At 47.8% G+C, this 12,434-nt stretch overlaps 1 protein-coding gene across 1 annotated transcript in view; it reads right to left on the reverse strand.

Annotated features, from left to right (window-relative positions):
• Positions 1–10,101, reverse strand: part of LOC139401073 (glycerol-3-phosphate dehydrogenase, mitochondrial-like) — a 15,074-nt gene extending 4,973 nt beyond the window's left edge. Inside the window, exons 1-7 of the mRNA XM_071145579.1 lie at positions 9,811–10,101; positions 9,298–9,422; positions 8,914–9,011; positions 5,588–5,751; positions 3,237–3,401; positions 3,009–3,153; positions 1–95 (exon numbers count right to left, since the gene is read on the reverse strand). The exon at positions 1–95 is cut by the window's left edge and continues 99 nt beyond it. Coding sequence (XP_071001680.1) covers positions 1–95; positions 3,009–3,153; positions 3,237–3,401; positions 5,588–5,751; positions 8,914–9,011; positions 9,298–9,318 — 688 coding nt within the window. The 5' untranslated portion in view covers positions 9,319–9,422; positions 9,811–10,101. The remainder of the gene's footprint in view (positions 96–3,008; positions 3,154–3,236; positions 3,402–5,587; positions 5,752–8,913; positions 9,012–9,297; positions 9,423–9,810) is intronic.
• Positions 10,102–12,434: the final 2,333 nt, after the last annotated feature.

Below are 12,434 nucleotides of genomic sequence, written 5' to 3' on the forward strand. Positions count from 1 at the left end.
CCGTCGTCCCGGCTATGGTCATCTTCTCCCAGGGCAGGAAGAAGATGACACGGCCGTCGCTGGTTGCCGGGTCCAGGAGACCCATGTTGTCAGGACTACAAGAACAGGGCAGAGGGAGGAGGGGCTATGGAAATGACAACTACATTTAGGAAGACCTGGTTGGTCAGCGCTGCTGAATTGAAATTCCCTCATTAAAAATAAAATTACAATTTTCAATTCATGAGTTGAATTTCAATTCATGACCTAAATTTACCTGGTGTGGCAGTGTGGCGCTGTCCCTGGTGTGAAGGTGTGACAGTGTGGTGCTGTCCCTGGTGTGAAGGTGTGACAATGTGGTGCTGTCCCTGGTGTGAAGGTGTGACAGTGTGGTGCTGTCCCTGGTGTGACAGTGTGACAGTGTGGTGCTGTCCCTGGTGTGAAGGTGTGACAGTGTGGTGCTGTCCCTGGTGTGAAGGTGTGACAGTGTGGTGCTGTCCCTGGTGTGAAGTAGTGACAGTGTGGTGCTGTCCCTGGTGTGAAGGTGTGACAGTGTGGTGCTGTCCCTGGTGTGAAGGTGTGACAGTGTGGTGCTGTCCCTGGTGTGAAGGTGTGACAGTGTGGTGCTGTCCCTGGTGTGAAGGTGTGGTGCTGTCCCTGGTGTGAAGGTGTGACAGTGTGGTGCTGTCCCTGGTGTGAAGGTGTGACAGTGTGGTGCTGTCCCTGCTGGGAAGGTGTGACTGTGTGGTGCTGTCCCTGCTGGGAAGGTGTGACTGTGTGGTGCTGTCCTTGGTGTGAAGTAGTGACAGTGTGGTGCTGTCCCTGGTGTGAAGGTGTGACAGTGTGGTGCTGTCCCTGGTGTGAAGGTGTGACAGTGTGGTGCTGTCCCTGGTGTGAAGGTGTGACAGTGTGGTGCTGTCCCTGGTGTGAAGGTGTGACAGTGTGGTGCCGTCCCTGGTGTGAAGGTGTGACAGTGTGGTGCCGTCCCTGGTGTGAAGGTGTGACAGTGTGGTGCCGTCCCTGGTGTGAAGGTGTGACAGTGTGGTGCTGTCCCTGGTGTGAAGGTGTGACAGTGTGGTGCTGTCCCTGGTGTGAAGGTGTGGTGCTGTCCCTGGTGTGAAGGTGTGACAGTGTGGTGCCCCTGGTGTGAAGGTGTGACAGTGTGGTGCCGTCCCTGGTGTGAAGGTGTGACAGTGTGGTGCCGTCCCTGGTGTGAAGGTGTGACAGTGTGGTGCCGTCCCTGGTGTGAAGGTGTGACAGTGTGGTGCTGTCCCTGGTGTGAAGGTGTGACAGTGTGGTGCTGTCCCTGGTGTGAAGGTGTGGTGCTGTCCCTGGTGTGAAGGTGTGACAGTGTGGTGCCGTCCCTGGTGTGAAGGTGTGACAGTGTGGTGCTGTCCCTGGTGTGAAGGTGTGACAGTGTGGTGCTGTCCCTGGTGTGACAGTGTGGTGCTGTCCCTGGTGTGAAGGTGTGGTGCTGTCCCTGGTGTGAAGGTGTGACAGTGTGGTGCTGTCCCTGGTGTGAAGGTGTGACAGTGTGGTGCTATCCCTGGTGTGAAGGTGTGACAGTGTGGTGCCGTCCCTGGTGTGAAGATGTGACAGTGTGGTGCTGCCCCTGGTGTGAAGGTGTGACAGTGTGGTGCCGTCCCTGGTGTGAAGGTGTGACAGTGTGGTGCCGTCCCTGGTGTGAAGGTGTGACAGTGTGGTGCCGTCCCTGGTGTGAAGGTGTGACAGTGTGGTGCTGTCCCTGGTGTGAAGTAGTGACAGTGTGGTGCTGTCCCTGGTGTGAAGGTGTGACAGTGTGGTGCTGTCCCTGGTGTGAAGGTGTGACAGTGTGGTGCTGTCCCTGGTGTGAAGGTGTGACAGTGTGGTGCTGTCCCTGGTGTGAAGGTGTGGTGCTGTCCCTGGTGTGAAGGTGTGACAGTGTGGTGCTGTCCCTGGTGTGAAGGTGTGACAGTGTGGTGCTGTCCCTGCTGGGAAGGTGTGACTGTGTGGTGCTGTCCCTGCTGGGAAGGTGTGACAGTGTGGTGCTGTCCTTGGTGTGAAGTAGTGACAGTGTGGTGCTGTCCCTGGTGTGAAGGTGTGACAGTGTGGTGCTGTCCCTGGTGTGAAGGTGTGACAGTGTGGTGCTGTCCCTGGTGTGAAGGTGTGACAGTGTGGTGCTGTCCCTGGTGTGAAGGTGTGACAGTGTGGTGCCGTCCCTGGTGTGAAGGTGTGACAGTGTGGTGCCGTCCCTGGTGTGAAGGTGTGACAGTGTGGTGCCGTCCCTGGTGTGAAGGTGTGACAGTGTGGTGCTGTCCCTGGTGTGAAGGTGTGGTGCTGTCCCTGGTGTGAAGGTGTGACAGTGTGGTGCCCCTGGTGTGAAGGTGTGACAGTGTGGTGCCGTCCCTGGTGTGAAGGTGTGACAGTGTGGTGCCGTCCCTGGTGTGAAGGTGTGACAGTGTGGTGCCGTCCCTGGTGTGAAGGTGTGACAGTGTGGTGCTGTCCCTGGTGTGAAGGTGTGACAGTGTGGTGCTGTCCCTGGTGTGAAGGTGTGGTGCTGTCCCTGGTGTGAAGGTGTGACAGTGTGGTGCCGTCCCTGGTGTGAAGGTGTGACAGTGTGGTGCTGTCCCTGGTGTGAAGGTGTGACAGTGTGGTGCTGTCCCTGGTGTGACAGTGTGGTGCTGTCCCTGGTGTGAAGGTGTGGTGCTGTCCCTGGTGTGAAGGTGTGACAGTGTGGTGCTGTCCCTGGTGTGAAGGTGTGACAGTGTGGTGCTATCCCTGGTGTGAAGGTGTGACAGTGTGGTGCCGTCCCTGGTGTGAAGATGTGACAGTGTGGTGCTGCCCCTGGTGTGAAGGTGTGACAGTGTGGTGCCGTCCCTGGTGTGAAGGTGTGACAGTGTGGTGCCGTCCCTGGTGTGAAGGTGTGACAGTGTGGTGCCGTCCCTGGTGTGAAGGTGTGACAGTGTGGTGCTGTCCCTGGTGTGAAGGTGTGACAGTGTGGTGCTGTCCCTGGTGTGAAGGTGTGACAGTGTGGTTCTGTCCCTGTACTGTACCTGTAATAACCAGGGATAACTATGTGAACCCCAGCACTGGGCTGGCAGATGTTAATGTTTTTCCCGTCGTCCATCTTCCTCAGAGAGTCCGTGAACGGTCCCGTGGCGTTAATGACACATTTGGCTCTGACGTCAAATTCATTTCCTGTGAGAGATCATAACTGTTTCTGTCAAAAACCACTGTCATACTGTGTCTTCGTGTGTGTGTGCAGATACAAGTGTGTGTACCTGTGATAACGTCCCTGCAGCGCGCCCCACAGACCTTCTCCTTGCCCGTCCCTGTGTCTGTTTTCTTCAGCAGGTGGACCACCTCTGTGTAGTTAGCGATGGCAGCACCATGTCTGGCTGCTGTCAGGGCGATCGCCAGGTTCATACGAGCATCGTTATGCTGTCCTGTAGCGGGGGGGGGGGGGGGGGGGGGGGGGGGTGAAGGGTGAGAGACGATAGGAGGGGGTCGAAGAGAAATAGAAACAAATAAGGAAGATTTCCTTAGAGGTGCTCTATGCAGAATTGTTCCACCATTTCCTGGTTAGCCTAATTCCAGTTTATGTGCCAAAACAAGCAATTATATTGTATAGAATCATTGTACCATCTAAACCGAAATATATTTTCCATAAACAAAAATATAGTATTTTCAGCTGTTTGAAGCTTGTGTACAAAACCCAAAGTAGAAAGACACAAAAACTAAACTTAAGAATAGAAGCATAGAAATAGCACACAGAACAGATCTACCGCTTCTCAGACTTTCTTTCAATGAGAATGACAGATCTATAACTCCCATTTCTATGTGCATTTGGTCAGGTTGCCCAAAAAGTTAAATATTGCATCTTTAAGAATTTGGAACGGAGCTTTTAAGTGCAGTGTGGCTGTGGTGTATCTAATGTGTGGGAATCCCTTGCAGGGGCATTTGGTTCATTGCTGCCCTCAAGGCCCGGTCCTAAGCCATGCCTGCTGGTGCTACTCAAATCACTAGTCAGAGAGCTTGTGGGATGGGACAGACAGCCAGGGCTGGGCTGGACAGTGCTGGCTTGGGGTGGGCTGACGTGGGGCTGGGGTGTGCTTGGCTGGGCTGATGCCTCACATTAGGCAGCAGAAGGTATGACTGGAGACCCTGTCGTTAACCCAAAATATGATACGTCTAACAAACCAGTTCATGGTTGCTTGCTGAAAAAATACAATTACACACTTGTGCAGAATGAATTAGTAAGAATGAGGACTCCTGTCTGTGTGTGTGTGTGTGTGTGTGTGTGTGTGTGTGTGTGTGTGTGTGTGTGTGTGTGTGTGTGTGTCTGTGTGTGTGTCTCTCTGTGTCTGTGTGTGTGTGTGTGTTGGACCACACTGGTCTCCTGGGAAATGAGTAACGCTGGTGAAGTCTAAGATCCCACCCGGCAGGGTGAAGAACAGGAGGAGACAGAGCAGTCTGGCAGTCAGACCACGGTACTGCTCTCCTCTTCTCTGAGCCGCAGTAGCAGAGAAGGTCAGCTTTTGAAATGTCACGGCCGTGATTGTTCCAGACGGAATAATTGGAGAGAAAAGACCCCCTCAGCCTCCTGGGGGGGAGGGGTACAAACCAACCCAACAATGCTGATTCAACCCAACACAAAACCCCTCTGAATATTCTCTGTTTGCTGTAGGACAGTCAGCACACCCAGAGACAATACATACACAAACATTCTGCCTGGAAGAAATGTTAAGCTACAAATATGTTCTGCACGTTTCAAATGAGCAATAAACAAAACGCATTCAAATAAACAAAACGCTAAAAAAATATCAACATGCCTCACTCTTCCTTAGAAAGTCAAGTGAGTAAATGTGATGAACTGTTGCTCAGGTATCTGGAGAAGAGGTTGTCTTTCCACTCTTGGAGAGACCTAGTAGAATCTAAATGTAGACTGACTGATTCAGGTAGCCTTCAGACACAGAGTTGGCTGTTGTTGGTTTGAAAAAGAGAGGCCTCCAGTCAACTAATGGGACATTCTCTGCACAGAGTACACCCAGATAGAGCCGGAACATCTGATTGGTTGTCTCCGTGCCAATCCAGGCCACGCACACACTACACAGCCTTGGCCCAAGGCGCATAGAGAGCACAAGCTGCTCGCAGACGCATTGGTTCAGGCATCAATGGACATGTGAGATCTGATGGCCACCGGCTGCCTTGTGTCTTGTCTTGTTGTTGACTTGGGTCACATTCAATCACACCCACACTAAAGAAAAATTATTTTGTTACTGTTGGGAAAAAGGAAGTATTTTTATGAACATGAGTTTTGTTTAATAACAGTGTAGGCTAATATGAATTCTTAATGTATGGCAAACCGGCCCTAGACATAGCCCACTTAGCAAACAGAAGAAAAGCATCTTGATAAATGAGACGGTTATTACCATCCTATCGGAGCATTACTGACTGAAGTGTTGGTATGTCCAACAACAATTATACATCTTAGTCATTTAGCAGAGACACTGTTATCCAGAGAGACTTACAGTGAGTGTAACACATTTTGGACCAGTTCCCCGGATCCAGACTAAACCTACTCCTGGACTAAAAAGCCCTTTCAATTAAGATAATAATGAGAAATACTCACCATCATAGTAGACGATGGCTCCCACCAGCTTGTCTTTCTTCAGCATGGGGAAGAGTTCCAGAGCCTTGTTCTTACTGAGGACATAACTGCTCTTCAGACACTGGCCTCCAGCGACCAGGTCGTACATCTTTATACCAGCCCAGTAGTATGGCAGCTGCCACCATCTATAAACAGATAGTACAGTACATCTTTCTACCAGTCCAGTAGTTCATCTAAGATGGTCGCCGAAAGGGAATGGCTGACGTTTTACATGCCTGTAACCAATTGTGCTATTTTGTTAATTTTTTTTGCGTTGTTTGTACCTTATTATTAAACTTATTTTGTACATAATGTACATAATGCTACCGTCTCTTATGACCGAAAATATCTTCTGGATATCAGAACTGGGATTACATACCATGAACTGGAAGAAGCTTTTTCCTTTAACGAGTCTGACGAGAAAGATTTACTGCTCTCCTGGGAACAAGCCCAGATCCTCTTCATTTGCATGAAGAAAAGACGGAGGAAAGGATGACGCAGATCGGGCTGCCTTTTGAGAATCCGTAGACGAGCGAGTAAACTCCCACTGCCATCAATTCTACTTGCTAATATGCAATGATTGGAAAATAAAATTGATGACCTACGATTACGAATATCCTACCAAACGGACATTAAGAACTGTAATATCTTATGTTTCAACGAGTCGTAGCTGAACAGTGACACGGATAATATAGAGCTGGTGGGATTTTCAATGAACCGGCAGAACAGAGAAGCTACGCCTGGTAAGATGAGGGGTGGGGTGTGTGTCTTGTTGTCAATAACAGGTGCGCAATGTCTAATATTAAAAAAGTTTAGAGGTATTGCTCGCCTGTGGTAGAGTACCTTATGATAAGCTGTAGACCACACTATCTATCAAGAGAGTTCTCATCTATATTATTCGTAGCCGTTTTTTTACTACCACAGATCGATGCTGGCACTAAGACCACACTCAACCAACTCTATAAGGCCATAAGCAAACAAGAAAATGCTCACCCAGAAGCGGCGCTACTAGTGGCCGGGGACTTTAACGCAGGCAAACTTAAATCAGTTTTACCAAATTTTTCCAGCATGTCACATGTGCAACCAGAGGGGGGGGGGGGGGACTCTAGACCACCTTCACACACAGAGATACGTACAAAGCTCTCCCCCACCCTCCAGTTGGCAAATCTGACCATAATTCTATCCTCCTGATTCCTGCTTACAAGCAAAAACTAAAGAAGGAAGTACGAGTGACTCGCTCAATACGGAAGTGGTCAGATGATGCGGATGCTACGCTACATGACTGTCTTGCTAGCACAGACTGGAATATGTTCCAGGATTCATCCAATGGCAATGAGGAGTGTACCACCTTAGTCTTCAGCTTCATCAATAAGTGCATCGACGACGACATCCCCACAGTGACCGTACGTACATATCCTAACCAGAAGCCATGGATTACAGGCAACATCCGCATCGAGCTAAAGGCTAGAGCCGCCACTTTCAAGGAGCGGGACACTAATCCGGTGGCCAATAAGAAATCCTGCTATGCCCTCAGATGAACCATCAAACAAGCAAAGTGTCAATACCGGATTAATATTGAATCCTACTACACCGGCTCTAGATGAGCTAGTTTGGGGGTTACGGCTAAATGCCTTACAAGCTCGCTTCGAGGCAAGCAACACTGAAGCATGCACGAGAGCACCAGCTGATCTGGATGACTGTGTGATAACGCTCTCGGTAGCCAATGTGAGGAAGACCTTTAAACAGGTCAAAATTCACAAAGCCGCGGGGACAGATGGATTACCAGGACTTGTACTCAAAGCATGCGCAGACCAACTGGCATGTGACTTCACTGACATTTTCAACCTCTCCCTGACTGAGTCTGTAATACCTACATGTTTCAGGCAGACCACCCTAGTCCCTGTGCCAAAAGAAGTGAAGGTAACCTGCCTAAATAATTACCATCCCGTAGCACTCACGTCGGTAGCCATGAAGTGCTTTGAAAGGTTGGTCATGGCTCACATCAACACCATCCTCCCGGATACCCTAGACCCACTCCAATTTGCATACCACCCCAACAGATCCAAAGATGGCGCAATCTCAATCGCACTCCACACTGCCCTTTCCCACCTGGACAAAAGGAACACATATGTGAGAATGCTGTTCATTGACTACAGCTCAGCGTTCAACACCATAGTGCCCACGAAGCTCATCACTAAGTTAAGGACCCTGGGACTAAACACCTCCCGCGGGTCGAGAGTTTCAAGTTCCTTGGTGTCCACATCACCAACGATCTATCATGGTCCATGAGGGCACGACAAAACCTATGCAGTCCCCCTCAGGAGACTGAAAAGATTTGGCATGGGTCAACAGTTCCTCAAAACATTCTACAGCTGCAATATCGAGAGCATCCTGACCGGTTGCATCACCGCCTGGTGTGGCAGCTGCTCCACATCTGACCGTAAGGTGCTGTAGAGGGTGGTGCGTACGGCCCGGTACATCACTGGGGCCAAACTTCCTGCGATCCAGGACCTCTATAATAGGCGGTCAGACGAAAGCCCATAAAACAGTCAGAGACTCCAATCACCCAAGTCTTTCTCTGCTACCGCACGGCAAGGGGTACCAGAGCGCCAAGTCTAGGACCAAAAGTCTCCTTAACAGCTTCTACCCCAAGGCATAAGACTGCTGAAAAATGTATCGAATGGCCACCAGACTATTACATCGACCCCCTTCCCCCCCCATTTGTTTTGTACACTGCTGCTACTCGCTGTTTATTATCTATGCATAGTCACTTCACCCCTACCTACATGTACAAATTACTTCTGTAACCACACACACTGACTCGGTATCCCCTGTATATAGCCTCGTTATTGTTCATTTATTGTGTTACTTTTTTTTTTTTTTTACTTTAGATAATTTGGTAAATATTTTTTTTTGAAACTCTTCTTGAACTGCACTGTTGGTTTGTAAGTACGCTTGTAAGTAAGGGCTTGTAAAGTAAGCATTACACAGTAAGGTCTACACTTGTTTTCAGGGCATGTGACAAATAAAGTTTGATATGATTTGATTTAGGACAGCAGCTGCCACCATCTATAAACAGACAGTACAACATCTTTATACCAGCCCAGTAGACAGAGTACATTCAGCCATTACATTTATATGTTGGTCATTTAGCAGATGCTCTTATCCAGAGTGACTTAAAGTCAGTGACCATTCAAGGTGACCATTCGAGGGTAACCATTAGAATAAACAACCACCACACACTCAGAACATTTTCAGTTGAAAGGGTATAACACTCATTCTACTAACTGTGTGGACTCATGTCTTACTTGTAAACAGGGAGCATGATGGGTAGTGGGGCAGACAGATGAGGGGCGATGTCTAGCAGGTTGGAGCGCTCGTGGAGAGCCTCTTTCACCATCATGTACTGAGAACGGGGGAAAGAGGGGTTCAGAGGTCAGTAAAATGGGTGGATAACATCTAACACATAACACAGTACTTGTTGGTAGAAGAGTAGGAGTATACCCGTAGCATTCACACAATAGCAGACCAAGGAAGGATTATGGGAAACACCTAGTGCCCTACAACCCTCTGAATCTTCCAACCTCTCAATCTCTTTTCAATTATAAAATGTCCACAACGGGGGAAAACAAAGCAATGTGATCCCAGAGGGAACCAACTGTCAGGCAGCATCGGAAAAACGAGCCGTTTACCTGTTCGTAATCTAACTTCATGATGGCCTTTTGGAGGTATCGTACTCCCCCGTGGATGAGCTTGGTGCTCCGGCTGCTGGTCCCCGATGAGAAATCATTCCTCTCCACCAGGGCAGTCTTGAGGTCTAGGAGAGCAGAGACAAATCAAGACAAGACCAGGATTTAGACAGGGAATGGGGTGATATTTCAGACTATATGGCACACTACTTTAAACCAGGGCTCATAGGGTTCTGGTCAAAAGTAGTGCACTATATAGGGAATAGGGTGCCTTTTCAGATGCACCCTGAGAGTCAGAGTTATTCAGGAGGCATTTGATAGGTTATGACTTCCATGTGTTTCTCCTGTCGTGTAATATGCATGAAGGGAAAATGGCAAGGCATGCATATTGCATTGAGGGCCTCATAATATTGAGAGAAGAATAGCCTCGACTCTCCTGCACATTGACTGAAATTGAAATGTAATTGACCCCAACCAAAAAGGTTTTCCAAAATGATGCAGTTCGTGGGGACTCACTGCGTGTGACAGCGTCTAAGGCACATCCGGAGCCCGTGGCCCCTCCCCCTACGACAAGGACGTCAAACTCCTCAGTGTCTTGCAGGGTGGAGAGCTGAGCCTGTCTGGTTGGGAGCTCATCTTTAAACGGCTGCTTTAACTCCCCCTCCGCCGCTACGTACGCCAGCCGTGCCTGGACAACATGCAGTACAGGCACAGTTACATCTGTTTTGGTGGAGGCATTGTCTTTTGTGACAGACTGAAAATAATCAAGATTTGGCTCTGGCTTCAGAGATTAGTGAAAGCATAAAGCGATGTCTTAAAGCCTGGATAATCTCCTCTGGGATAGATGTGTCTACATTGTCACAGCAACATTGTCACGACCATAGATATCGATGGTCACAACAACATCAGGTACCCATATCGGTAAGGGTTGTACCCACAATCCTATTCATACAGAAAGACCCCTGCTTGCAGTACTTAGATAATAACAATGATTCCTGGTGTCTGATTTGCAAAAGCACAAAAGAACTCAGGGAAAATAGAACAAAGTCAAATCAAGTCTGTTCTGAACTCAAGGATCATGGGGACAAGCAAGTTAAGCATGGCTGTCGTAATGAAACATTTTATTCATTTTCTATTTAGCATTTTATTCTCTAATGATTACATCGAGCTGCTGCGATGCCACTTGGTCCATTTGACTTGCAAATCTGTGAATGAAACCCGGGCATTTGTAATTTAGTGCCTCTAACAGCAAACAAGATCAAATAATGAGTGTCTATTTCCATGGACGTGTATTTTTAAAACACCCACAGACAATTAAGTGGCATTCTGCCCTGCAATCACGTTGAGTACATGGAGTCAGTGAGACAGTGGGATGTCATGCAAATGTCCAATCGCCCACCGCCAGAAAACAGAAAAACGTTCAAGCTGAAAGAGAGAAAGAGATTGTGCCCTTGTCACAGAGGAGACCAAACAGACATATTTATCCAATTAGCAGTAGATTCTCCAGGGTTAGTTAGTGATGGCCTCTGTCGTCCGCATGCCTGATTGCAGATTATTATAATTTTTTTCGGAGGTGTTTCACTTTTGCTTACCCATTTATTCTTGTTTGGGAGGAAGGTGAGGGGGATGATGAGATATTATACCAGGATACAGAAATAAAGGTTCACATTAGGACAAAGGGTCACACAAAGGGTCAGATGCTTTAGACAAGTGACCTGGTATGTCACTAGTAATAACAGACCATTGAAATAGAAGATATACTGTAAGACGTATTTATATCTGTGGCGCTGATTAGGTTCAAAGGTCAAGAGATGCACCCGTTTCTCTCTTTCTAACGTTACCCACGCGACTCCTTGGCTATTTCAATCCCTGGTCTACAGTGATGCAGTGGTCACCTGGTCTCAGATCGGTTTGTGCTGTCAATATAGTCATTATGTCAAACATGTTCGGCACAAACAGATCTGGGACCAGTCTAATGCTTTTTCACACAGCAGTTGCCCTATTAATAATATGAAGTGATGCATCGCCATGGAAACATCGTGTATTTTGACCAGTTCCCTGGAGTTTCAGACGCTATGTTATATGATCCACATGAGCTTCATCAGATTTGAATAAATGAAAAATAATGAAATAAAAATCAGGACTCCCATTCCTCCTCAGTGTTTTTTTGTTTGTTTGTCACCAAAATAGTGCTGATTATTTCACTGTACTAAACAAACATCAAAAGTCATGTTCCCTTCTTTTTTTTTACACAAATGAAACAAGGCATAAGAACTTCTCACGTCACATAGCTAAAGTCCATCTTACCACTTCATAAGGCAGTTTATGGCAAGTTGCGACAGAAAGTAAGCTATTTTATGTTCAGGGTTGGTCCCATTGAAGGTCAACTTCACTCTACACAGCTACAGTCCCATTGACTGTCTTCATATTCAGGTCAACTTCACTCTACACAGCAGTCCTATCTGAGCAGCATAGTCTTGAATAAAAGTGGAACACATTCCTCAGTCTAGATAAGACATGCCCAGATGCATGTTGACGTTTATTGTCATGAATCTTGTCCTGGAGGCAGAACTGAGCCATTTCCACGAGACAGGCCAGCTGGAATGTCAAAATTGGCTATATCGTAAAAATGCATGAAAATAAAAATGTGCTTTTTGGTCTTAATTTAAGGTTAGGCATTAGGGTTAGCAGTGTGGTTAGTGTTAGGCATTAGCAGTGTGGTTAAGGTTATGGTTAAGGTGTGTGCCAGCTAGTGACCACTCTGCAGAGCTGCCTACAGTACATTAGTCATCCCAATAAATGCCAACCTGCTGCCCAGATGGGCGTTCCCTATAGACTCCCAGGAGCATACCCTGCCATTGTCAGATGCTGTCCCAGCATTCCCTAGTAGACTCCCAGGAGCCTGCCCTGCCATTGGCAGACGCTCTCCCACTCTCAGTACTATCTATAACCTGCTGCAGAGGGACTCTGAGGTGTAATTTACAGGTCCTGACTTTAGAAACAGACTACCACAACCTTGGCAACATAAAGATGAGATTAGAAAATGTTATTGTCCTCAATGCAGCATACAAACTCAAAATCCATACAAGTATGAGAAAAACAAGTTTACAAAACACAAGCAGATTGTGTGAAATGCAACC

This window comes from Oncorhynchus clarkii, unplaced genomic scaffold (genome assembly GCF_045791955.1).
Source record: "Oncorhynchus clarkii lewisi isolate Uvic-CL-2024 unplaced genomic scaffold, UVic_Ocla_1.0 unplaced_contig_1782_pilon_pilon, whole genome shotgun sequence".
Taxonomy (NCBI): Eukaryota; Metazoa; Chordata; class Actinopteri; order Salmoniformes; family Salmonidae; genus Oncorhynchus; species Oncorhynchus clarkii.